Raw genomic sequence first — 27150 nt, forward strand, 5'->3', positions numbered from 1 at the left:
ATAAAAGCAAATGCAGCAACATGGCCAAAAAAGTTGTTGCCAAATGAAGGATAACATTTAAACATTTTTTTACCTCTTCTGGCATGAAAAACTGTTACAAAGAAAAGCCTTAAAAAAGAAGAGAAATAAAGATGACCACTTTTTTTTTCTTTTTGGCGTTTTATAGAGTTTCTACACTAACAATTTTGATAACGAACAGCAAACCAAAGTTAATTTTGATAAGCTTTATGTTCAGCTCTCTTCTAAAAACTCCTTCAAATGTCAATATATAGAGCAGTTCTGGGATATAAGGCATTAATACAAATTGCAGTTGCTACATTATATAGACGCGATTATAGATGTAATACATAAAAAATATGACAGTAGACTAGATGATCAGATTTACAGAACAGCTTAAAATGGCAGAATCAAACACTAATGAACTTCTTTTCGATCAAGCATTCAACAGCGTCTTTGAGGCTGGTTTTCAGGGGAGTGTATTTGATGCCTAAGCTTTCAACCTTTTTCTTACAAACCTTGTATGTTGGATCAAAAGGCTTGTCATCTGCAGGCCTGAAATCGTTCAAAGAGTTTTTTTTAGCAGTGAATGAGGATACTAAGCTCTGAAATGCTTAGAAGAATGAACGAACTTACTTGGTTGGAAATTTGAGATCAGGGTAAAGTTCTTTTAAGATTTCTACAACTTCTGAAACATGATTCACACTTTCATTTAACAGATATCTCCCATTTGCTGAAGGAATCTCGAAAGCTAGAATATGTGCTTCAGCTACATCTTTGACATGCACCCATCCAAAGGTTACATTTTGGTAGGTTTCTGATCCTGAAATAACTCAAAAAACAGTTGAATATATTCCAATAAGTTTCATATAAGAGCTATTCAAGTCCAATTAAGTTCAAAGTGCTAAGTTTTTCATGCCAATAAGCGAGATGGTCATACCATTAACCAAGCTTAAAACAGCAAAAGAACTAGCATTAACTGTTGGCTGCAGCAAAGGGCCTATTACGACTGCAGGGTTTATCGACACCATATCGAGGCCATATTCTTTGGCAAAGTTCCACGCAGCTTCTTCCGCCAATGTTTTTGACAGAAGATACCACTTCTGCATAATAAAACCTGGTTTCAGTTGGTCATTTTCCATCTTCTATACCAATTAGAACATAAATTCTCATCAGAATTTTATGGTAAGTATGCAAACCATTTGTAGTTTCTCACAGACTTCTGGGACAGAAAACCATGTTTCATCAACTACAGTTTCAGGAGTCAGAGGTCTACCAGTGAGCAGAACAGCAGCCATTGAAGATGTTAAAACAATGCGTTTAATGGTTGGAATCCTAGCACAGGTTTCTAGAACATTCAATGTTCCATTTACTGCTGGATCAATTAGCTCAGCCTGAAACAAGATTAGGTATAATAACGGTTCGTTAGAACTGCTAATTGCTATAGTTTATGCATTTGCAAGTATTGTAAACAAAGACAGATGGTATGGTATTATCCAAGTGAAGCAAGCTCCAGAAGTCCAGAAACAGCACAAGTGATCAAGGGATTACCTGAGGATTCGGAACATCCAGTTTAACAGGAGATGCAGTATGGAAAACACCGTCACATCCATGAATGGCAGCATCAAAGGAGCCTTCTTCCAAGAGATTAGCTTCGAATAAGTTAAGTCTATCCTTTGCTCCATCCAATGCAATCAAGTGATCTACCTTCTTTGGATCATCTGTACATTACAACAAAACAATTGTAGAATTAGGATTATCCTACTTGTATATACTACTACACTATGTTACTAAGACATGGAAACAACACATCTCAATCAAACATGGGATTCAGGGTTCATGTCCAAGTGTCATATTTGATTATTTTTTAATAAGATTATATGCTTTTTAGGTCCAAATTTAGTGTCAATAACCAAACTTGATGACATTTAATGGCTGAAGTTTATGCATACAGGTAATTCAGAATGTATCATGCATCTGTCTAGCTCTGGCAAAATTTATTCATATTGAAAACTTTGGATCTTGAACACAATAACTTAATCATGAAATTGGAAATTGAAATAACAAGAAATTAAACAACTGAAAATGGTTGACATGTATTTTACCCAATGCCTAAACTACGACTGAACTAAAACCAACCTGATCGACCAATTTGCTACTTAGCTAGCCATGTCTCATGACACTCAATTCTTAAGCCAAAGCACTTAGATAGTTAGATACATCGTAGGCATTCGATGCTGAACCACTTACGAAATATAAAATCGACAAATTGTAGATATTTTTGCTAGTGATTGTCAATTCAATCCATTTTTGAACACCCACAAGGCAATTACTTTCCTTCGTCCATAACCAGGGCAAGAAAAGTTCGTTACAACAAGTAAATTTCCAGCTAGAAACTTCTTGGGACCATCAATCAATTAACAAAAGAAAGATGATTATTGCCATAAAGTACCACTATACTCAACAACCAAAATTCCAAAAAAATGAAACAATACTATACTAATTAAATTCAAAAAATTATATTTGAACTACTTCAGTTGTAACAACAGTAAGTCAAGAATTAAACGAAACCTACCTTCATGCAAATGATATGTTTTCCTACTTACGTACGAGGAGTGTTTTCTTTTATTTAGAGGATCCTCTTCGGTTACTAAACCATCTAATTAATTACGAGATGATGAAGAGATTAAAATTAAAAAGAAAAGTTCATATATTCCTAAAATTTCACTTTTAAAATTGGATGGTCTAGTAGTTGATGAGCTAATGAGCATATAAAATTAAATTAAGATAATGAAAAGAATCTCGATTTTTTCTAACTAGCATATTAAATTCATAACTCATGTCTCAAATTTCACCCTTGAATCCTTGATCAATACGAATATACCAAATGTACAAAAAGACACTAAACCTATAGGGAAAACATCTAAAAATATTTTTATACACGAAAAAAAAAGAAATAGAAACCAATGTAACATAGATTTATTGATTCTACTTCTACCTACCAAAAGGGCCGTAAGAGTAAATCTGTAAATTAACATACGTACTTACTTAGACTACGAACAGTGGCATTAACTGTGTAACCGCGATCAAGCAAGAGTTTGACAATCCAAGAAGCAATGTAGCCTGAAGCACCTGTAACACATACTTTCTTCCCTTCTCCTGATTTTGAATTCATGATTAATTAACTAGCAATTATATCTTCAATTTAATTATTTTTCTACTCACTTTATAAACCTTTTTTTTTTTTTTTCCCTTTAATGTAAAGTATGAAAACACGAGTTAATATATAAACAAAAGAAGGAGAAGAAGACGTTTATATAGGAAAAACCTAAAAAAGGTTGTATTGAAATATTATTCGTACCAAAAAAAGAGAAATACTATTCGTACTATGCATGCACCCAACTACTAAAAGGTATTTTTACCAAGCTAAGCTTGGTCTAGTGGTAAGATTGTCGCCTTTCAATTTTGAGGTTGGGGGTTCAATCCCCACTGGAGACACTTTAAGGGTGAGGATCCTTTATAATTCCCCTCCACTTTCAAAGTGTCTGACCCATAAATACGAGACAAAAAAAATCGTGAGGGTTGAAGTATGGTCAGAGTCTTTCTCCTTACCTTAAAAAAAAAAAAATATCAAGCATTGAATAATTTTCTAACCAATAACGGCGTTTATAATTTGATTACTGCGTGGAAATTGATGGAATTTATGTAGGGAACTACTATTAGTACTATGAAAGTGAATTGAACGACTTGAAAATTTGAGAGTGACATGGGATTAATGTTGGATTAATGAGAATAAAAGGAACATCTTTTGAATAGGAATGATCAAACTATTTTTGGTCTTAAATTTACCTGCATTTCTTTCTTTTTTTGAAAAACTACCTTGTATATAATAATAAACAGAAAACATACTTGTAACTTGTTTGACATTATTTTTGGTTTTCATTTTCCTGTTTTTTTAAAAACCAAAAACCAAAAAACAGGAAACAAGAAAAAGGTGTTTTTACTTTTCTGTTGTTAGTTTTCAAAATTATCATGATTTTAATAAGTTTATATAATTTTTGATTTATTATGGGACATATATCATATAATTTTAAAAAACAAAAAACCAAAAAACAGAAAACCACAGCAATGCTAAACGAACCCTTTTAATTGATATGTTTTGACTTTTTTTTTTTTTTTTTTTTTTTTTTTTGATTAAAGATATGCTTTGACTTTTAATAAGAGTAGTATTTGAAAATCTTAATTTTGTTTAAAAAATATTTGATTCAAATGTAAAGTTTTTTTTTTAAAAAAAAAATCAATTGATTCATTTTGTCTTTCAAATTGGATCTATATGTAAATGTTATTGTTCAACAAGATTTCTTTCTGTATAAGCGGATATACATATTAACCCAAAAAGTTTTTTAACACTACCCGACGGAGTTTTCTTCAAAGTAACGCATCTTTGGGTAAATTAAATCTACTATTATTGTCACAAAAAAAATCTACTATTAACTTATCATAAGCACTTGTAGGAGTAATGAATAATTCTCCATAATTCCCTTTAGCACTTAATCTGTATTATAATTTTTTTTATTTATTTTATTTATTTTTTTTAACAAGCACTTATTATGGTGATATAGACAATGAATGTGACACCTTCATTTTATTAAAGAAAAGTTAGGCAAAATTAGTGGATTTTCTCGTAGAGTTGTGTAATGCTGGTAGAAAGTGATATCTGAAACAAGTAGGTTTGCGTGCACTTTCAAGCTATTCAAACTCACAGAATAACAGAAGCTTTTAATGTGTTACGATGATTAATAAAAACACACCCAAAAAAAAAAAAAAAATAACTACTTGTACTCTCTTCGTCCCTAAAATTTTGATCCTTTTGACCTAATTTTAGTCCCAAAATAATCGACCCATTTGCATTAAAATACCCACTAATTTACAACAATATTTGTGCAAAATTAGTTTCCTATATAAAATTTTGTTTTTTTATTTATGTATTTTTAATAATTTATATCTCTACTTGTTTACAAACCCATGTAAATTTATCTTTCTAATATGTTTTTATTTCTTTTTATTTAACTTTTTTAACAACTGCGAAATCAACTAAAAAAAGGTCAAAGTTTTGGGGACGGAGGGAGTAATACATTTTATTTTTTAAAAAATTTTGTTCAGAAACTGCAAGGATTTTACAACTCTTCACTCTTCAGAGTTGAGTTCTGCCACAATCTGAAGGTCCAAGTACTAAACACGAGATTCTTGTTCAATTTCATTTATTTTACAAGTGTGAGTAATCTTTTTGGGAGTTCGAATAAGCCACAAGAGCAATTACATATTATTAATCTCTAATTAAAAGTAGAGGACATTCAAATTTATAACATGAACATTAATGGTGTAAGTATGTTTAACGGAATCTCATGTCACTAAAGTAAAGATGATAAGGAGTAACAAAACTTTCATTTAACTATTTGTAAAGACAACAAACAACCTAACACTTTCCCTTTTTTTTTCTTTTTTTATTTTTATTTTTATTTTTATTTTTTAGTTTTTGCAGAAACTCTATTAATGAACCAACATATTTGTTTCCGATCAATCAATCATAGAAGCAATCTTCCAACTTTTCAATTATTGTCCATAATAATACTCATCTTATTGGCTAAAGTATAAGCAAAATTATCATATAGAGTAATTATAGCAAGTATGCTTTTATGTTCTAAGGTCCAAAATTTAATCATTGAATTTAATTACCATTCTCAAACAATCAGGCCCATCCCACATTATTACAGTAGATAATATCATTATCATAGCTACCAATTTAACAATCAATTATACCAACAATTAGAAAGGCATTCCTTTACTGTTGCAAAAACCATTCACCCTCAGCTGTGGTTGTAATGTTGAACTTCTCCTTTAAGCACTCTACGGTTTCCTTGAGCGCGATTTTTAAGGGAATGAACTCAATCCCTAAGGTTTTAACCTTTTCATTCGAAAGCTTGTAAGTCGCCTCAAGTGGCTCATCGTCTGCACACCTGAAAACAAGAAATGTAGGTTCATATTGCATAAACTAATTAACCTTAGGATAACAATCGTGCTTGTTATTTGGATTATAACGAGGAGCTTTTTACTTTATCTTTCAATATAGGACAATTAATTCGATATCTCACTCACATTTAATTTCTACCTAGCAAGTGACAGCACTAGTCACAAAATTTAAGGAGGAAAACATGAACTTACTTGTTAGGGACTTTTAGATTTGGGTATAGCTCGCGCAACAACTTGACTAAATCTGCAAAATGTGCAACAGTTTCGCTCAATATGTACCTCCCATTAGCAGTAGGGATCTCAAAAGCTAGAATATGTGCTTCAGCAACATCCTTGACATGAACCCACCCAAAAGTAGCATTTGAATATGTTTCTGACCCTGAATCAACTATAATATTAGAAGCAATCTAACATTGAATCAAAGCTCTTACAACACAAACTCAGAAAAGGACACTTAAATAGCAAGCTAAAGAAGTTATCATACCATTAATCAAGCTAAAAACAAAGAAAAAGGTAGTAATATTCGTGGTTGGCTGCAACATTGGGCCGATAACAGCTGCAGGGTTCATTGATACCATGTCAATGCCATTCTCTTTGGCGAATTTCCATGCTGCATCCTCGGCTAAGGTTTTAGAGAGTAAATAACATTCCTGTAAAAGACGATTATAGTAAGTACATCAGAATAAGTTCCTAGCTAATTCTACTGTGTAACAGAATCATACATACCCCTTTTTTGCCCTTGCAGCTCTCAGGAGAAGAAAACCAAGTTTCATCAACTACGGTTTCATTGGTAAGAGGTGTACCCGTGTGTGCTATTGCTGCAGTAGAAGATGTTAAGATCACTCGTTTGATAGACGGGGATTTTGCACACGAAGCAAGAACATTAAGAGTTCCTTTCACAGCAGGATCAATCACTTCTGCCTGAAATATCAAAAATTACAGAGGACTTGTTAATTTAATATGTAACTACTATAGGGAAAGTGCAACATCTCTTGCTAAAGAACATTCTCAACGCGTAACAAATTAACAAGTACATGTTCATTAATCAAATGAAACAATACTGACAACCACAAAAAAATTACAGAAACTACTTCTGCCTGAAATATAAGATATTACAGAATCGAAACAGAAATAATTCTGCTTATTACCAGTAATTTGTAAGTATTGTAGGTTGTGCAACATGTTTACTTGCAAAAGAACATTCTCAACGCGTAAGAGTTCCATGTAACACTGATCAAATGGAACAATACTAACAAAGTAACAAGTTACTCATCAAAATTAGAATTATTCATTTGTTAGCAATACAAAAACCAGCAGTTAAGTGACTTATATCAGCAATTAAGTGACTTATATCAGTGAAATTAGGAAGTAACAAGAACATGTTTAAAGGCTATAGTTGAACTTGAACCTCAGAGTTTTCCGAAATAAATTTAATGGGAGTTGCAGTATGAAAAACACCGTCACATCCATGAATTGCAGAATCAAAGGAACCTTCCTCGACAAGGTTTGCTTCAAACAGGTGCAGCCTATATTTAGCACCATCCAATGCAAGCAAGTGGAACGTTTTCGTGGGATCATCTGTATGTCCAACCCCAACAATATTAAAAACTAGCAACACACACATATAGTTTGGAAACTCAGCTTTCATATAATCTAACCAAATGTGTGACTTATTCTACCTCCGTTCATTTTTTTTTACAATTTTGGGGTATTATTTGTGAGATATAAAATATTATAAGGTTGTAAAAAATATGAAACTGAGTTAATATATTTTTAAATGCAATTTCGAACACCAATGAATAAGGAGCAACTTCTTAACACTTTTATCATAGTCCTTTAATTTTTTTTTTTAATTTTTTTTTTTTTGAGGAAATAGTCCTTTAATGTTTTATTAAAACTAAATTCGAACGCAAAAAAAAAGTGACAAATAATATTCCAACGATTTTCTGAAGTGGCAAAATAGCATTACACTAGTATAGCAACAAACCCATTTTCACAGAAATAATAAATGTCTATAAAACCTTAGCAATACATCCTACTAATAACACAATAATTATTGTCAAGTAATATTTTCTAGCTAGCTATGTGTACTCGTAATAACTAAATCCGAACAGAGGTAGTCAATCAATCAAAGCCCTTAATCCCATAAGTGATTATTTCGAACAGAGGTAGTACGAACTAAAAATCAGAAAAAGGGGAAGGATAAATACTTAGATTGCGATTTGCGAACAGTGGCATGGACAATATAACCTCGTTGAAGCAAGAGCTTGACAATCCAGGAAGCTATGTAACCTGAAGCACCAGTTACACACACTTTCTTTCTTTCTCCACTCATACTATTTTCCATACAGATTTTTTTTTTTAATTTTTAATTTTTTTTTTATTTTGTTTGTTTTCTTTGGAATTTTTGGGTTTTAAGGAGCTGTTTTTTCAACTCCTTATCCTCATATCGCCTAATTGTGATAGATGATAAGTATTGCCTTTTAAAGGCTGCATATGTAATTTTCGTTATTTTTAACATCAATTTATATTTTATCATTATTAACAAACCCTTTCTATTTACTAATAAAAATGTTAATTGTGTTTTATTACTCTATATTATAATTAATACTAGATGAAATTTTTTAAATAATTTTTAATATATATATATATATATTTATGTGCTAAAATTTGTTATATATTTAGATAAAATTCCTGATATCAAATGATAGTATTTTATATTTAATTAATTTAAAATGGAAAATCTCATTCGTCAACTTTGCTTACAAGTCATTTAAATTATTTAATTCTAAAAGAAATTAATAATCTCGTATTTAATTGGCTACCACTAAAATTTATCATCCTACATGGCGTTCTGAAAAAATTAAATCTTACGTGGCTCTCTAAAAACTCGGGCAAAAAACTCTCCTCTATATATATACTAGTTTTGTGCCCCGTGCAATGCTCGGGTTGTTTATTAAATTTCGAGATAAATTTTTAATCTATATGTCAAATTTCAAAATATATCTCTAATACAAAATTAGTTCGGAATTGATGTGTTTTTACGACGATTTAAACTATGTAGTAGACATGTAAATGACTAATAATAATATTGGTATTTATTTTAGAGTTATAATCTAATTTTTTTTGAATAAAATTATAATTCAATTTATACATATGAAATACTGGTATTTAATCGAAAATAAAACTCTCAACTAACAATTTTATCTTAAAATTCTATCCAAATTTGATTGAAAATAGAATTCTAAACTAATTTTTTTATCCTATGAAATCTATCTAAATATATCCAACGTGGCGCGGCACTTGGCGAAAAATTAAAATACCAAGTGTCGCTGTCTCATGGTCTGGCTAAAAATTTAGCTTTATATATTAGTTATATGATATTAAATTATATCTTTTTTTTCTTTTTAATATATCAATATAGTATCTGACTAACTAAAGAGTGGAGTAATAACTGCTTTATACTTCGTATTAATTTGTGGACGTAACACACTAACACATACTACGTATGATGGTAAATTGGTAATGGATAGAACAGGTTATCATTTTTTTTTTCTCTTACTCATTGTAAAATAAGTTTGTCTTCCCCGTCAACCAAAAAAAAAAAAAAAAAATTGTCAAATTTTGGTCATTTTTTGAAAACAGGACAAATGCAAAATTTTCAAATATAATTTCAGTCCAATCAACTTGATCCATTTCTAGCCAATTCTTCAATCTACTGAGGGCAGGTAGACCCAAACTACAGGGGCTTCAGGTGAAAGCTTGAACTAGTAGGTCCAGTCTACAGCTAACAAACCTCTATAGTTGTGATAGATAGGACTACTCTCTCTATTTCAACCCAATCTAATCGAAATATTTGTTAAGGTATAATTTTAATTAATAATATATGTAATTGATAAATATGAATTATAAAAAGTTGGTATTTGGAAACTATATATTTAGACTATTCAACGGATGTATCTAAAAAATGCAAAAGTTAAACTAAGACATTTATTTTAAAACGGAGGGAGCATAAGAGAGTGTTCCTTTAATATTTTAGAAAATCTAATTCAAAGTTCAATTACAAATTTTTTTTTCCTTCCATATATTCTAGGTCCTAAAATAGGCTAAAGATCCTTTTTTTTTAGTTTCTAGCTTAACTAAACTTTTTCCTTGAAAATAATGTTTAAAGCTCTAAAAATAATTAATAATTGCATACAATCGACATGAAGATAATAACATCTTGCATGACATGAAGATAATAACATCTTGCATCGATACATTATATTTATAAATTACGTAGTAAAATACATAGTCAAAGCTAATAAATGAATAAATAGTTCTAAATTCAAGCTATACAATTAGAAGAAAATAGAAGTAGCATAATTTATAAGTGGCATCATTAATTGAAGTTTCACAAACTAAACAAATTTCAACTCCTTCAGATTTTCCACAGTCTCTTTAAGGCTTACTTCGAAAGGTATATACTCAATAATGCCCAAACTTTTGACTTTAAAGTTTGAAAGTTGATAATTTGTTTTTGGTAGAGCGTCACCAACATCCACACACCTGAAAATAGTTTCAAAATTTCAAATCACATGATCTAAAATGTTTAACATCTAACCTTTAGACAAGAGGTGGTGTCTTAACAAGCTAAAACATCCCTTTCTTGTCTAGAAATTAGAATATTAGACATACAAAATTACTTAAAGTGAATAAAGTTTTGAAGGATTGAAAGAATTAGGGAGTAATAAATAGATAAAAATCTCACTTATCAGGAAGCTTTATAGAGGGATAGAGCTCATGCAATATCTTCTTAACATCAGAAAAATGTAACACCCTTTCACCTAAATTATATCGTCCCTTAGCTGAAGGAATTTCAAATGCACGTATATGAGCTTCCGCGACATCTTTAACATGTACCCATGGACACGCATAGTCTGGATAATATTCAGACCCTGATAATCGTCAAAAAAAACCAATGAAATTGAGATGACAAACTATGTCACATACATGTTTACCAAATCTAGCAGTCACTTGATGAAGTGTAAAAGTATCAATACCAATGAAATGTACAAAGAAATTAAATCCTATGAATTTGCCTATAAGAATTTTTGTTAAATACCTAAGACATTCCAATTAGAAAGGAGGTAATTTTTCTCTTTTATCGACCAAACAACACAGGATATCGAACTTCATGCTATCTACGAGTATTTATATGTAACCATCACTTAATTGAAGATCAGAAAGAGACTAACATACCATTAATTAAGTTTAATATTGAAGCTACACTATCATTAACAATTGGCTGCAACATAGGCCCTATGACCATGGAAGGATTGATAGACACCATGTCGATATCATTCTCTTTGGCATATTTCCAAGCCGCTTCTTCGGCTAATACTTTTGAGAGTACATAATACATCTGTACACAAAAACCAATAAGGTGGCGAACCATGATTACGAAGGGTGCAAAGTCATGAGACAATGAATGAATTAGATGGTTCCGATTACCAAATAGGCCTCCCTAGCCTAGGGACCATGGTCTTATGGAAAGCATATGAAGGATCGGACCTTGATGCCTAATTTTATTGGATTAAAAATGTTCTTCAGAAAGGTTATAATACACGAAATAAGACACGTTATAAAGATTTAATACACGAAATAAGACACGTTATAATGATTTTTGGGACATAATGTCAAAAAATTCAAACATTGGTGGGAAATGCATCTGGGAGTAATAAATTGTTGTTTGGAACCACATACGCCAACTAGTTGGTAGCCCTAGGTCAGCGACAGGGGGCATTTCCATGATTGGTTAAATTGATAGATGAACAGGGAGCAGAGTTTAAAAATTATATTGATGGGTTGTAGTAAAAATGCACCTATATACAGATACAAAGGAGATAGGCTTACCAGATCTGAACCCTTGCATAATTCAGGATCAGAAAACCAAGTTTCATCAACCACCACATCAGGAGTTAAGGTTCTACTAGTAAATATAGATGTAGAAATAGATGAAGTTAAAACCACTCGTCTTACGGTTGGAAACTTCTTAATGGATGCTAGAACATTAAGCGTTCCCTTGATAGCCGGGTCAAGTAAATCGGCCTGTATAAAATTTGATCAAAATATGTTATACTCCCTCCGTCTGAATGTAGTTGTTAAGTTACAAGTTTAACACGACTATCGATCTGATTCCGGACATACTAGAGGGAGATAAAATGCAAGTAATATATGGAGAGGAGTAGAAAATAATAAGAAAGGACCTGGGGATCTTTGGGACTAAAAACAACTGGGGAAGCAGTGTGAAAAACACCTTCACATCCAACAATAGCGGAGTCAAAGGAGCCTTCTTCATTTAGATTTGCTTTGAAAAAATGTAACCTTTCTTTTGCACCTTCCAATTTCAGCAAATGTTCTGTTTTATTGGGATCATCTAAATTGAAAAGCCAAAAAAGTCAACGATACATAATTAACTAACCAAATTTTACAATACTGTAGTAACAGTGTTCAAAAATCTATTCTTCTATGTCTACACATGTTATCATACTTACCTAGCACTGTCAAAACGGTTTGACAGTTCGGTTTCGGTTCGGTTTGAAATCGATTCGGTATTAAATCGGGTTGGTTTGAAATTGGTTTAAGTGTCTCGCGGGTCGGTTCCAGTTCGGTTTAAATAGTTATCGGTTCGATTCGGTTTCGGTTTATTCTTGAGCGGTTTTAATTCGGTTCGGGTTGTAAACAGTCCGAGTAGTAAACGGTTCGGTGCAGACGGGTTGCAGTTTGTTAACGGTTCGGTGTAAATGGTTTTTATCCCGGTTCAAACGGTTTCGGGTTAGAAACAGTTCGGTTCTTTTTCGGTTCAGTTTATAACTAGTTCGGTTCTTTTTCGGTTCAGTTTATAATTGGTTCGGTTCTTTTTCGGTTCAGTTTATAACTGGTTCGGTTCTTTTTTGGTTCATTTTATGGCAGGAGGATTTTTAGTGGCAGGAAGATATTTTATACTATGATAATAATTTGGCAGGAAGATATTTTATACTATAATAATAAATTTTCAATAAATATTAATTTGGCAGGAAGAATTTTTGTACTATGATAATTAAATTTCATTTAAAACACCTTTTAACTTGATTTTAATATTCTCTTTATAGTAAGTAGTTTGTAGCTGATTCATTTATAAGCGGTCCGGTTCATAAACGATTCGGTTTGCAAGCGGTTCGGTTTATAAGAGGTTCGGTTTATATACAGTTCGGTGCAAACGGGTCGCGGGTTGTTAACGGTTCGGTGTAAACGGTTTTTATCCCGGTTCAAACGGTTTCGGGTTAGAAACAGTTCGGTTTGATTTCAATTCGGTTTAGAACTGGTTCGGTTCATTAACGGGTTCGGTTCTTATACGGTGTAACGTATTCGGATCGGTTTGATTTCGGGTTCATTCACATACGGTTCGGGTCGGTTTTCGGTTTCAAAAAAACGGTTTTTAATTGGTTCGGTTCTCATTTAAATCGGTTTGTTTCGGACAGTTAAACAGTTTCGGTTTGAAATTTGACAGCACTATACTTACCCATTTATAAAATTCAAATGTACGCAATCAAACATATTCGACATCTTGTCTAGCAACCACTTATTAGCTCGTGCATGTGATTTTGTTTATAAGACAAAAGATTTTTGTTATGTCGATAAGTGATCAAAATCTTTTGACACTTAGCTAAATTGACCATTAACATAATACTTTGTACTTCAAATATATATATATATATATATATATATATATTACGTAGTAGTACTAATAGTTAATTAAGTGGGAGTTTCATTTAATCTCTAAGATTAACATCTTAAATCAGAACTTTATGCATTTTTTCCTGTGCCACTTTAATATTTTACTTTTATGATTTAGAAAATAAAACTAAAACAATATATTATGGGAGAAGATATATTTCCATACTTGAATTTTCCCGTTAAAGTTATCGAAATTAAGAAAGAAAAGAAAAGGATGAAGGACATACTTGGGTTACGAACAGTAGCATTGACAGTATAACCACGTTGAAGCAATAATTTGATAAGCCATGAAGCTATGTAACCAGATGCTCCTGTTACACACACCTTCTTTTCTTTTGCAATTTCATCCATCTTCTTCTTGTTTTTAGTTAATAGAAAGAAGATAGAGAAAAATAGACAGGCTAGCCTTTTATTTTGAACAATATTAACCAATTGTTTTTTTTGAGGACGTTTTTTTTTTTTTTTTTATTTATTTATTTTATTTTATTTTATTTTATTTTAAGACACTAAAAAAACTGTTAACCAATTGTTTCCAAGGGGCCACAATTAAGACACTAAAATTTTGAAAAGTACGATATCAGTATACCACTTCCACACGTACAAGTAAATCTGGTGGTAGTCTGGTAGATGGTTAAGTGTTAATCAAGAACATTTAAGACTATAGATTATTGTATCGTACATATTTTTCACCGAGTACATATATACTACTCCCTTCGTTTTTTAAGGAGTGTTTTGCAAATGGCTTTTGGTCATTTGGTGGCTATTTCATCAACTTTTGGCTTTTTATCTAAGTCAAATAACTTAAAAGGCGTTTGGTAAATGACTTTTTATTGATTAAAGGTTTTTTCAGCCAAAAATAAAAAAAAAAACTTACTACCTTTTACTCCGTAAGTATTGATTTTTGGCTTTTCACCTTTAAAATAACTTTTTGCACGGTTTACATAATCTACTTTTTTTTTTTTGAATAGTTACATAATCTACTTTGATACTTGTTGGAATCGTCATAATGATTAGTTTCCTAATATCAACTTTTTATAATTTATATACTTATTTAGAGTTAAATGAAAGGTTTCAATGTATGCTTTTAATGACTAAGGTCTTATACGAGTGTAAATAAGAAAACCCTTCTTTTCTGGACATGATGGAAATGCTTATTACTCTTCTTTGAATATTTAATAGTCATACATAAGCAAAATGACTCGTACCAATACAAAATGACTCATATTCAAAACTAGTTATTGATCGACTTAAATGCTGATAAACCCCTTCTCCTTCAGGCTTTCAACAGTCTCCTTAAGGCTTGTTTTAAGAGGAATATAATCGATGCCCAAACTTTGAGTTTTCTCCTTTGAGACCTGGTAAACAGGCTTCAATGGACTGCCGTCTTTGCACCTGAAATTATTTGGCGGCTTAAAACGTTACCAATAAGGAAACAGCTGTACTCTCTGAAGAGAAGGTAAGGTGCCTAATAGAAGGAATACTGAAGATAGAAACAACTTACTTTGAAAAGAGTACCGCGTTTGGATAAAGCTCTTTTAACACCTTAACTATATCTGAATCATAATGTGCAACAGTTTCAACTAAGCAGTACCTTCCTTTAGCTGAAGGGACTTCAAATGCCAGGATATGTGCCATGGCAACATCTTTAACATGTACCCAACCAAAAGTCATGTTATTAAATGTTTCGGAACCTGCATTATTGCAATAAGCATACATGTTAATTGCTGTAGTTTAAAAGGCTAGCTCAAATTGTCTTGCAAAGGACAACAGAAATTTCTCACATGACGCGTACCATCAAATAAGCTCACTATTATAGCAGCGCTTGTGTTGAGTGTTGGCTGCAGCAATGGTCCGATAACCACTGCAGGATTAATAGTCACCATATCAATACCCTTCTCTTTCACAAACTTCCAAGCAGCTTCCTCGGCCAAAATTTTAGAGAGCACATACCACATCTGTACCAACTCAAAAGACTTACAATTCTGAAGATTTATATGATGTTTAGATAATAAAACAATATTAACCATCTTAACACTAAATGCAAGCAATCAGCTGGCATTGGTTCATAGTTTCTATAATCCATTTTACCGGATCACTTAAATTAGTGATGGAAGTAAAAACATAAGTTTGATTACATGTCAAAAAAATTGCACACCTTTGATTCCCTAACGAGATTTGGATCAGTAAACCAGGTTTCATCAACCACCACTTCTGGAATTAGAGGTCTACCATTATGTGTAACCGAGGCCATTGAAGATGTTAGAACTACTCTTTTAATTGATGGGAATTTTGCACAGGATTTGAGGACGTTAAGTGTTCCTTTCACAGCAGGATCAAGCAATTCAGCCTGGTATGAAGAAGTGAAGAAAAACAGGTCAAGAAGAAAAGAATCACCTATAAATTAAACAAACACAATCAAAACATTACTGCTTAACATAAAACACATGCACAAAAATCAGCTGCCAATGCTATTCTGTTTCAACAAACTACTTGTGAGCTCCATCTACCTAGCTAGTAACACCGACAAAGCTAAACAATAGTAATAGTCTCTAATCGATCACAAAACTACAATAATACGAGTAACAATGAATAAAGCCGTAAAACAAACATGTACAACTACAATTCACCAAATAACCAATGTAGGTCAGTTTTATACGAGGCAACAGGACAGAAATGTTATTTATTTCATGAACCCCCTACATACACCCCTGCAACAACAGACCGTTACAAATCCGAATATTCTAAATGACCAGGCTTACAGAGAGCTAGTTGAAATAGAAACAGATGTTACGTACACTCGTGTAGTCCATAGGGCATTCATGCATTACAGAACACAGGTAAACACGACAGTGTCACCACATACAATATGCAATAGCATGGAAAGAATAAGAAAAGAAATGTGAAAAGGAAAAGTTGAACCTCTGGGTCTTTAATATCGAGAAAGAAGGGAGAAGCAGTGTGAAAAACACCTTCACAACCTTCCAATGCAGCATCAAAAGATCCATCCTCCAAAAGGTTCGCCGTAAACAAGTGAAGTCGGTCCTTAGCTCCGTCTAGTGAATGTAAATGCTCAACTTTCTTAGGATCATCTGCAAGAAAAAGCAATATTTGTCCATAACAAAGCTATTAAAAAGAACGAGAGAGAGACCAATGTTTCTTTGCAAGCACCAAGCAGTTTACATATTATATACTTTGTAAATAAGAAACAAACATACCAAAATTCAAAAATCGATTAAAAAAAAAATTATTTAAGAAAAAGAAAAGAGAGAAAGAACAAACTGAGATCACGAACGGTGGCATTGACAGAGTAACCCCGTTGAAGAAGAAGCTTAACCAGCCATGAAGCTATGTAACCGGATGCTCCGGTCACACACACCGTCTTCCCTGCTCCGCTCATTCTCTCTCCTCTCACTTGATGCTACTTTGTTGAGTGACTTTTACGAGATGATCAACCTTCCATTGTTCCGTTTATCGGTTGTTTATTTAAAAGAATAAAAATACAGAGTACATGTCAAACTATAACATCATTAGTGACGTGCTTATTTATCACTACCCGAATTCATGGGAGGTCACTGATGACGTGTTAATAAGGAGTTTAATTTGATTGTCATATTATATAAACTCATGATTACAAAGGGAGTGTGCAATTTCAAGTCAATGCATGATATTGACAGAAATTACATGATAAGATAAATAATAATGGATGAATTTACCATTTTCCATGACACTATTTTTTTTTTCCTTCCTACAACAAGATAAATTATTGTGTCCAAAACATGTCAAGGGATCCACAATTGACCATTCCACTTCACTAGTGACAATTTTTTGAAAAAAAAAAAAGGGAAATCACAAGGGAGCCCCGGTTTTATCACCTTAAAAACCGTAAATTAATTAACAAACATGTAAAAAATTAAAATATGTACTTGGTTAGCAAATTATTTTAAAATTAAAATATGCACTACAATGCTAGAGCTATGTATCTAGAATTATTTGGAAATTAAACAAACACATAATTAAATCACCTACCTTTTTTTCTTTTGGTGAAGGAGAGGGGCTAAGTGGCCTAAGTCCCATTAAATCACCTACTTAATGTGCAATTAATATAATAAAATGTCAACTACAAAATACGAGTCCTAATAGAAATTACAGAATATATATATATATATATATATATATATATATATATATATATATATATATATATATATATATATATATATATATATATATATATATATATATATATATATATATAGATAGATAGATAGATGCCATTAGACCTGGCAAACAGGTCATTCGGGTCGGGTTCGGGTCGGGTCAATTCAGGTCGGGTCAAGTTCGGGTCAACAAATGTTCGAGTCGGGTTCGGGTCGAGTCGGGTCGACTCGGGTTTCGGGTCAAATTCAGGTCAGCACTTCGGGTCAAGTTCGGGTCAGGTCAAGTTCGGGTCGGGTTAAGTTCGGGTCGGGTCAATTCGGGTCGAGTCTTTTCGGGTCGGGTCAATATTTAGGATCAATTTTCGGGTCAATTTCGGTCGAGTCAACTCGGGTCGGGTCTATTCGGGTCAAGTTTGTGTTGGGTCACCAATATAAATTCACTTAAAAAAAAAATAGTTGGAAAATAAAGTAAAATCGTTAAAAAAAAAAATCGTGAGTACCTATTACTTAGAAAATAAAGAAGCCTTAAAACAAGTAATTAACCATTTCATCCTATTCTCTTATTATTCGGGTCAATTCGGGTCGGGTTGATTGGGGTCAATCAATTCGGGTTAAAATTGGGTCGGGCCACTTCGGGTTTCGGGTCATTTTGGGTCGGGTCAAGTTCGGGTTTCGGGTCAATTTCGGGTCAGGTCATTCGAGTCGGGTCACTTCGGGTCATCGGGTCATGTTCGGGTCAACTCCATTTCGGGTCGGGTTCAGGTCGGGTCGGGTTAGTTCGAGTTCGGGTCATTTTCGGGTCAATGATTTCGGGTCAACTTCAGGTTACGGGTCGGGTTATTCGGGTCGGGTCAATCGGGTCGGGTCAGGATTGCCAGGTCTAGATGCCATACATCCCTGATCTGTGTATGGTGAGGATGTTAAGACAATTATGAAGTAATGTAGAGTAACCCTTACTATAAATGCATAAAAAGTTTCAAGACAAGTTTTGAGAATAATATCCAGGGGTACTTGCTAAAGTCATGCATAAGCAACATGACACACCAACACATACAAAGATCAATCAAAAGCCTCTTATTAAAAACCAGCTATTGATTTCTTGTGTAACTTAAATGCTGACAAACCCCTTCTCCTTCAGGCTTTCAACAGTCTCCTTGACGCTTGTTTTGAGAGGAATATAGTCGATGCCCAAACTCTGAGTTTTCTTCTTCGAGACTTGGTATAATGGCTTCAAAGGACTGTCATCTTCACACCTGAAGTAATTTGGAGGTTCAGAAAGTTAGCAATATGGAAACAAACATTCTCTCCTATCTGTCCATAAGATAGGGCACCTAACAGCAGGGATACTGAAGATGGAAATAACTTACTTTTCAGGGAGTTTGGCATTCGGATAAAGTTCTTTCAAAATCTTCACAATATCTGCATAATGGGCAGTGCTTTCGACTAAGCAGTATCTTCCTTCAGCTGAAGACACTTCAAGTGCCAGGATATGTGCCATGGCAACATCTTTAACATGTACCCAACCAAGAGTCATGTTTTTATAAGTTTCAGAACCTGCAAGATAGGGAATAAAAAAATTATCAAAAACAGCTGTATTTTAAAAAGGATCAGCTTGTCTTGATAGGAACAAAATAATTTCTCAAGACACATACCAAATAATTTCGCTATTGCAGCAGCACTTGTGTTGAGTGTTGGCTGCAACAGTGGTCCAATAACCATTGCCGGATTTATAGTCACCATATCAATGCCCTTCTCTTTCACAAATTTCCATGCCGCTTCTTCAGCCAAAGTTTTAGAGAGCACATACCACATCTGTATCAGCTCAAAAGATTTAGAAGTTTGAATATGATATTTTTAGACAAGGAATAAGTGCTTGGAATGTATGTGTCAGCAAACCGAGAGAATAAGCATCATAGGCCATAAACATCACCGTAAGAAATGCATGCAGCAAAAATATATGGGATTTGATCCAAATCCACAGTCCTCTTAAATTATCCTCTTAAATTAAAAAGTTGACATGCACAACCAGTGTTAACTATCCTAAGTTCCTAACATTGATTACAGCTTCAGTTCCTACACATCGAAGACTCAGCAAGCAGCTGGCATTGGTTAACTTACTTCTATGATCCCTTCCCAAGTCAAATTTAAAGCAGTTAAGCAGCAAAAGGTTGACATTTACGCACCTTTGTTTCCCTACTGAGATTTGCATCAGTAAACCAGGTTTCATCAACCACCACTTCTGGAGTTCGAGGTCTGCTATTGTAAGCAACTGCTGCCATTGAAGATGTCAGCACCACCCTTTTGATTGATTGGACTTTTGCACAGGCATTGAGAACATTAAGTGTTCCCTTCACAGCAGGATCAAGCAATTCAGCCTAATAAGAAGTAAAGAAAACAGGTCAAGAAGGAAAGAATCATCTATAAACCAAAGAAACATTAACATAACTGCTTAGCACGGGGCACTAACAAACTATATACATGCTACTTGCCAGCTCTGTTTACCTAGTAATCTAGTAAGGCACACAAAGCAATACAATATTAATAGAAAGATTATACATCATAAAAATGACAATGGGTAAAGCCATAAAAATAAACATATACAGACATGGTTCCCCACAAAAATGATGTGGGTACCAGGTTTATACTCGTACAAGGCAGAAAAACAACAATAAGTTGGTCTCGTCTTGTAAGTACTACTTGCAATTACATGAAACCCTCTATCCCCACAACAATGACCACTACAGAACGGTGTATTCTCAAAATTACGGTAGTTTCAAATGAGCAGACTTACAAAGAACCAGGCTAGCTGGTAACAGATATATAGTCCATAGGTCACTAGTACAGAACATAACGTGATTCTACAATCAAAGGCCTACTACCAATATGCCATATGTAATGAACAGCATGCAAAAAAAGAACAAAGAAATGTGCAAAGGAAAAGTTAAACCTCTGGGTCTTTAACATCATGGTAGAAGGGAGAAGCAGTGTGAAAAACACCGTCACAACCCTCCACAGCAGCATCAAAAGATCCCTCCTCCAACAGGTTTGCAGTAAACAAGTGAAGTCGCTCCTTAGCTCCATCTAGAGAAAGCAAGTGCTCAACTTTCTTCGGATTGTCTGCAACAAGAAGCAACTCTTCCATAAAAAAAAAAGCTATCCAACTTCAGTTACAAAATTGAAAAAAGAAAAAGAGACCATTTCATCTTTTCAAAAAGTTGATGAGCTGATAGAGAACAAGAGAAGATAATCAGGTTTGGGCATATCACACAACAATCTCAAAAAATTAGCAATATATGTGACCTATTCCTTCAAAAAAAAAAAAAAAAAAAAAAAAAAGATGCCAATGTACTCCCCAGTCTGCTAGATATAGACAGAGCATTGAATACTTTTTACAACTTGATTCTTCCCTCTCCAGCACCTCCCCAGTCTATACTAATTCAGTGTAGGGAGTGTATGACTAAATGAATAGCCAATGCAGATGTATTTGCTCTCTCAAAGCACACTCTTTGCATAGAGTTATCGCATTTAATACTTACATTCACGAATAGACAATGGTTTGCAGAAACTTTCATTTGCAGTTCCTGCACATCAACACCAGAAACACTTACATACTACTTCCCATTTCCCAATACCCACAAACCCAAGTAATCATAAGACAAGTCTACATTTGAACACTGTCCACTTAAGGGTAGTTGGTAGTATAGTATTAAGTAGATTGAAATACATGTTGGGATACTTTAGTAGCACCCTAACTGAATTGGGTATTTGGGTGTAATATGGAGCGGAAAAGCTAGTTAGTGATGGTGACCAAAAATATATAAACAAAGAGCTGGAGGAAAAGCAAATTTTAGGGTGTGTTGATTTTGCAAAAAGGGGCAAACAATAATTAGTATAAAATAGGATAAGGAAGTGCATAATTCCCTTTTCCTTTCCCTTTCTCCTTTGCTCTTTTTGTAGACCACAATAAGTGACAAGGGATGATACAGTTCAACTACAAGCTTAGATAATTTTCGGGGTTGTGTAAAACAAAAATCGATTGAATCAGATTATAAACGAGCTAATCAAGTTCAAGTCGATCAATTTTTTCTTTTCTTAAGTTTGATTAATGACCGAAGGTTCAGAAACCAGCATCTCTATGATCCAAACCAATCGGTCACCACTAAATCCTTTGTATAGGACTATATACAAATCATTTTCGACCTAATCTTCGACAACAATCAGCGTTATCTTCACTTCTTCAAACTACCTCCCACAACCCAAAATAATTTGACAAACAAAATCACAAATGAATGCAGAAAAGTTAAATACCCCTAAAATCATCCACAAAATTCAACAAAAATATCCCTAACAAACACAAAATTAATCCCAAATTACGAACAATACACACCAAAATTCAGCAAATGAAAAGCATCAAACGCAATCATCACCAAAAACCCTCAACACAATTCCAACCACAACACAACTCAAAATTCAACTACATCATCGATTATAAATACGTAACACACCCACCAAAATTCAATAATCGAAAAACAAAAACAATGAAATTCTGGAAAAAAAAAAAAAAAAAAAAAAGGAGAGAGAAAGAAACAAACTGGGATCACGAACGGTGGCTCGAACAGAGTAACCGCGCTGAAGAAGAAGCTTGACTAGCCATGAAGCGATATAACCGGATGCTCCGGTGACACACACCGTCTTCCCTGCCCCGCTCATTTTCTCTCTCCTCTTTCTCTCTCTAACTTGCTGCTATTTTTTCTGGGTGTGAACAACTGTGAACAGTGAAGTTGGTTGAAATGAAACTATTCACCTTCTAATTTTCAGTTATTTTCTTACTATAAATAAATGCAACAGAATTAATTGCGATTACGAGTAATCAAAATAAATTTGTGTCGGTCAAAGATGGAATGTTGTACATAATGTTAAGACCACATCATTAGTGACGTGTGTGTTTCGATAATTATGGTGAGTTGGTGAGGTTAAGATGTTGTGGTTAATATTGACAACCACTCCAATTAGGTTTTTGGCTTATGTGATCCACGGGAGAGAATCCGAATGTATCACGGTGTTCACCCGAATGTATTCTATATGATAAAGGCATAAAACCCTGTTTACTTCATCTTAAAAAAAAAAAAAAAAAAATATTAGTTCAGAAAAAATAATTTCAGTTCACTAAAGTTAAGGTGAAGTGAACGGGGGCCTAACTATTAGATGGAATCACGATGCAAAAGTGCATGAATATATTTCGGTGCTCATCCGAATGTACCCTACATTAATAATTGTTAGATGCAAAGGACATTAGTAGCAAATTTTGTAAGGAAATAAATAATTATGCTTAGGGATTAGGCATAATTATGAGTTTGGAAAAATTAAAAACTCAATATGTATTGATTTATTTGTAGATAAGGAGAAAGCGACCTATCAAGATAAAAAAGAAAGCGACTTATCAAACAGGAATCTCTCACGAGTCAATTCAGTTCGGATTAGCGAAAAAGGTTTTTTGAAGAGGTTTGAGAAAATGTAGAGAATTTTCGTTTCAAGTTGCCCCTCGTATTTATTTATACGATTCTTATCAATTGTTTGATCAAATATGTATGTAATAAAAAAAATAATGATAAAGATTAAAAGTGGTAGTACTTTATACTACAGATGTGAGAATGTGACACTATCACACTAGTGGTTTAAATGTTTATTAAGTCTAGTTGATCCATTAATAACATCAAAACTCAGCAATAATAAGCACTTGATCCATGATAATTTCAGCTCAATATCCAAACTAGCACTCACCAATGCAGCATACAGATACAATCACTCATAAATTACATTAGTTCAACATACACTCGAGGCCTTTCATATACTAGTTTATAATCTTCAAATGAATTTCAGAAGCTGATAAACCCCTTCTCTTTGAGGCTTTCAACAGTCTCCTTGAGGCTTGTTTTGAATGGGATATAGTCGACACCCAAACTGCGAGCTTTCTCCTGCAAAACCTGGAATGCCGGCTCCAAAGGACCATCATCTGCACACCTGTAGAAATTTGGTCCCTGAGATAAGTATCAGGAACAAGCAGAATACAGTAGGACACCTGACAGAAGAAGGAAACAGCTTACTTTTCAGGGAGTACGGCGTCAGGGTAAAGCTCTCTTAGTATCCTCACTGTTTCTGAGAAATGGGAGACAGTTTCAGCTAAGTTATATCTTCCATTAGCAGAAGGTACCTCGAGTGCCAGGATATGAGCATTGGCTACATCTTTGACATGAACCCAACTGAATGTTATATTAGGATAAGTTTCTGATCCTGCAGAAATCGCAGAATTAGTAACTATATCAGTCATTTGGCGAGCAATAACAACATGATTCTCTTAGGCATCAGACAGACTTATCAGTCCAATACCAGGGCAATTTCCTGCTAAAATCGGGAAGATTTAAACATGTAAGGAGATTACTTTGGGAGTCTGAAACACGATGCTTACCACTGAACAGTTGTGCAAATGCAGCAGAACTTGTGTTCAGCGTTGGCTGTAATAATGGTCCGATAACAACTGATGGATTTATCGTTACCATGTCAATACCCTTGTCTTTCGCAAACTTCCAAGAAGCATCTTCAGCCATTACTTTGGAGAGAGCATACCACTCCTGCAGAATAACCAGAGCACTCTGTCACATGTATACTCGCAATTTGATCAAGCTTCAACCGGACTAGTTAAGGATCGGTTTTTTAAAAGATTAGTAATATTAAGTACAAAGTAGATGATATTATGATAAGCACCTTTGATGTCCTACAGAAATCGGGATCAGAAAACCAGCTTTCGTCAACCACCACCTCAGGACTTAAAGGTTTGCCATTGTATACAACTGCTGCTATTGAAGATGTCAGAATTACTCTCTTTATTGATGGAACTTTTGCACAGGAGTTAAGGACATTAAGTGTTCCCTTCACTGCAGGATCAAGCAACTCAGCCTGATATAATCCGAAAAATAAGGAAGATAATTTATAAAAGAATGAAAGAAACAATAGAATCTTCTCCTGTTAAAATCAGGCTTTATCATACAATACACAAAGTTTACTACACAATTCAGCTACCATCAAGCCATTTATTCATGTCACTTTCTCCATATATATATAGCCAGTATACAACAATAAAACCGACTATTAATGGACTGTTTTAGGATATAGCCTGTATACAACAAACAAAATGCTTGAGAAGGTAATATAAAGCGAAGGATATATGTATAAGTACCTGTGGATCTATAAAATCGTAGGTTAAGGGGGATGCAGTGTGAAAAACACCTTCACAACCTTCGACAGCAGCATCAAAAGAGCCCTCCTCCAACAGATTTGCAGGAAATAAGTAAAGCCGTTCCTTTGCTCCGTCTAGAGAACGCAAATGCTCTACTTTCTTTGGATCATCTGCAGTAAATTAAATACAGTTTGTTACAGCTTAAAGAGTTGTCCAATTTTAGTCATTAAAATCATAAGAAATACTCTATAATCTCAATTCATCAGCAATCAGCTTAACCAAATTTAAACTATTTTGTAAACGAATAAAATGGTATTTATTAGGTAATGTCTTGTATGTTTTGGCCTTGTTAAACATCAGCCTCATCTAATCTTAACCCTTTTTGTAATATGATACTTGTATGATACAACTTATCAATATGATATTTGTATTAATATGTTGGACCGTTTTTTAATAAGAATTTGCACAATATGAGAAAATAAAATGGAATTTAGGAGGATATAATGAAAGAAAGAAAAGGGAGGAGAAGGAAACATACTAGGATCGCGAACTGTGGCTTTCACGGTGTAACCACGTTGAAGAAGGAGCTTCACTAGCCATGAAGCAATGTAACCGGACGCTCCAGTGACACAGACTACCTTACCTTCTCTACTCATTTTTCTCTTCTTGCTGCAGTATTAGGAGTTCAATTTTGATGTATAAGCGAGAAATTCAAATGGCTAGTATAAACAATGACGTAAATAAAGGTGACATATATGACTTTTCTTAGACAGGGTGCAATTTTTGACTTATGAGAGTTGTAGTAAGTGTGAGTTGGTGCACAAATTCTAAACAGGTTTTAATATTTTTAAAGAACAAAATACATGATACTTCACTGATTAAAGAGGATTTTTTTTACTATGAACGCCTAGTCTAGTCCATGGTGGAAATCCAAGGCCCAAAACACGGTAGAATCACAAAGGCATGAGGTACTCAAATACTGTAATCATTTACTTTTATGAAAAATCGACACGGGCTTGGTACAACACAACTTTTTCTTAATTAGGGTGTGCGTCCTTGCTATTCATGTTTAAGAAATCTTTCAGACTTTCAGTTTGATCTTATATTGTATCACAAATTTAGTTGTTAGCATTAATGAGAGAAAATATGTAAACAAATATTTCTAGCGGTATAAAAATCCGTATACAATTTTTAAAAGTTAAAAAATCTTGGGTGGACCTAACGTTTATATTCACGTAACTAAGGTTATATTAAACATAGTGACTCTTAATTTTAACATAGTCACCTTATTTTTAACATAGTGACATTTTTTAAAACTTGTGTACCTTTTAATGTCATTGTGAACCTAAATTACGATGTTTACGTTGAATAGTAACCCAATTTCAACATAATGATCTATATAATTCATATTGACCATTATATATTAAAAATTTCATTAAAAAAATATCACAATAAATTTTATTTTAACATAATGACCTTTATTTTAATATAATGACTTTTTATTTTAATAAAACAATCATAGTGTCTCTAATGTTGTGGTTTACAATAAATTAGTGTAAAGCAGGTCTATTTAAGAATTTATAATTAATATTAATGAGAGCAAATAAGTAAATAAACATTTTAGAGGCTATATAATTATCCGAACACTATTTATATCTGTTGTCTCAACCTTTTTTATAAGGTAGAGATTCGTCACATGCATAACTCAGTTAAGCACAATACACGTTCACACAACGCGTGAAATTACACTGCAAAGCCCAAGCCCAGCTTTTAAGTCATCCCATTTCATAACTGTCATAAATGAGAAATTCTAAAAGGAGATGAATCATGCACAAAAAGGTAAGCAATTATGCTATTTGATACTCCCTTCCTTTTTAAATATTTACTTTATTTTTTTATTTAGAAAGTTTTTGCAATATTTAATTAATTTCTCTCACCTATTGGACCCACCATAATTCATATTCTATTAATTTT

General features: G+C 33.4%; 6 protein-coding genes across 7 annotated transcripts; all 6 read right to left on the bottom strand.

Moving 5' to 3' along the window:
- Positions 1-294: 294 nt before the first annotated feature.
- On the bottom strand, positions 295-3279 carry LOC145575891 (phenylacetaldehyde reductase-like). Its single transcript, XM_081633686.1, has 6 exons — positions 3046-3279; positions 1549-1718; positions 1197-1391; positions 938-1100; positions 634-820; positions 295-552 (listed from the first exon to the last, which is right to left on the bottom strand). The coding sequence occupies exons 1-6, from the start codon at positions 3170-3172 to the stop codon at positions 408-410; spliced, it is 987 nt and encodes a 328-aa protein (XP_081489812.1). The 5' UTR covers positions 3173-3279; the 3' UTR covers positions 295-407.
- Positions 3280-5585: 2306 nt separating this feature from the next.
- LOC145574192 (phenylacetaldehyde reductase-like) lies at positions 5586-8479 on the bottom strand. 2 transcript variants are annotated; one of them, XM_081631932.1, is made up of 7 exons: positions 8254-8479; positions 7698-7706; positions 7436-7605; positions 6754-6948; positions 6512-6677; positions 6220-6406; positions 5586-6014 (listed from the first exon to the last, which is right to left on the bottom strand). In XM_081631932.1, exons 1-7 carry the CDS (start codon positions 8372-8374, stop codon positions 5840-5842), a joined length of 1023 nt encoding a protein of 340 aa, XP_081488058.1. In that variant the 5' UTR covers positions 8375-8479; the 3' UTR covers positions 5586-5839. The 2 variants fall into 2 exon arrangements, with proteins under 2 accessions (XP_081488058.1, XP_081488057.1); XM_081631931.1 differs by lacking the exon at positions 7698-7706 and having other exon boundaries at positions 8238-8414.
- Positions 8480-10259: 1780 nt separating this feature from the next.
- On the bottom strand, positions 10260-14181 carry LOC145575892 (phenylacetaldehyde reductase-like). The gene is made up of 6 exons (XM_081633687.1): positions 14013-14181; positions 12276-12445; positions 11923-12117; positions 11269-11431; positions 10778-10964; positions 10260-10575 (listed from the first exon to the last, which is right to left on the bottom strand). The coding sequence occupies exons 1-6, from the start codon at positions 14134-14136 to the stop codon at positions 10428-10430; spliced, it is 987 nt and encodes a 328-aa protein (XP_081489813.1). The 5' UTR covers positions 14137-14181; the 3' UTR covers positions 10260-10427.
- An 821-nt stretch (positions 14182-15002) lies between these two features.
- On the bottom strand, positions 15003-17223 carry LOC145575893 (phenylacetaldehyde reductase-like). The gene is made up of 6 exons (XM_081633688.1): positions 17065-17223; positions 16705-16874; positions 15941-16132; positions 15578-15740; positions 15287-15476; positions 15003-15177 (listed from the first exon to the last, which is right to left on the bottom strand). The coding sequence occupies exons 1-6, from the start codon at positions 17180-17182 to the stop codon at positions 15033-15035; spliced, it is 978 nt and encodes a 325-aa protein (XP_081489814.1). The 5' UTR covers positions 17183-17223; the 3' UTR covers positions 15003-15032.
- Positions 17224-18871: 1648 nt separating this feature from the next.
- On the bottom strand, positions 18872-22725 carry LOC145574193 (phenylacetaldehyde reductase-like). Its single transcript, XM_081631933.1, has 6 exons — positions 22535-22725; positions 20890-21059; positions 20126-20317; positions 19595-19754; positions 19310-19496; positions 18872-19195 (listed from the first exon to the last, which is right to left on the bottom strand). The coding sequence occupies exons 1-6, from the start codon at positions 22650-22652 to the stop codon at positions 19051-19053; spliced, it is 972 nt and encodes a 323-aa protein (XP_081488059.1). The 5' UTR covers positions 22653-22725; the 3' UTR covers positions 18872-19050.
- A 957-nt stretch (positions 22726-23682) lies between these two features.
- On the bottom strand, positions 23683-25877 carry LOC145575894 (phenylacetaldehyde reductase-like). The gene is made up of 6 exons (XM_081633689.1): positions 25715-25877; positions 25177-25346; positions 24705-24896; positions 24409-24571; positions 24047-24233; positions 23683-23963 (listed from the first exon to the last, which is right to left on the bottom strand). The coding sequence occupies exons 1-6, from the start codon at positions 25830-25832 to the stop codon at positions 23819-23821; spliced, it is 975 nt and encodes a 324-aa protein (XP_081489815.1). The 5' UTR covers positions 25833-25877; the 3' UTR covers positions 23683-23818.
- Between the last annotated feature and the right edge of the window lie 1273 nt (positions 25878-27150).

This window comes from Chenopodium album, chromosome 13, assembly GCF_948465745.1.
Source record: "Chenopodium album chromosome 13, dcCheAlbu1.1, whole genome shotgun sequence".
Taxonomy (NCBI): Eukaryota; Viridiplantae; Streptophyta; class Magnoliopsida; order Caryophyllales; family Amaranthaceae; genus Chenopodium; species Chenopodium album.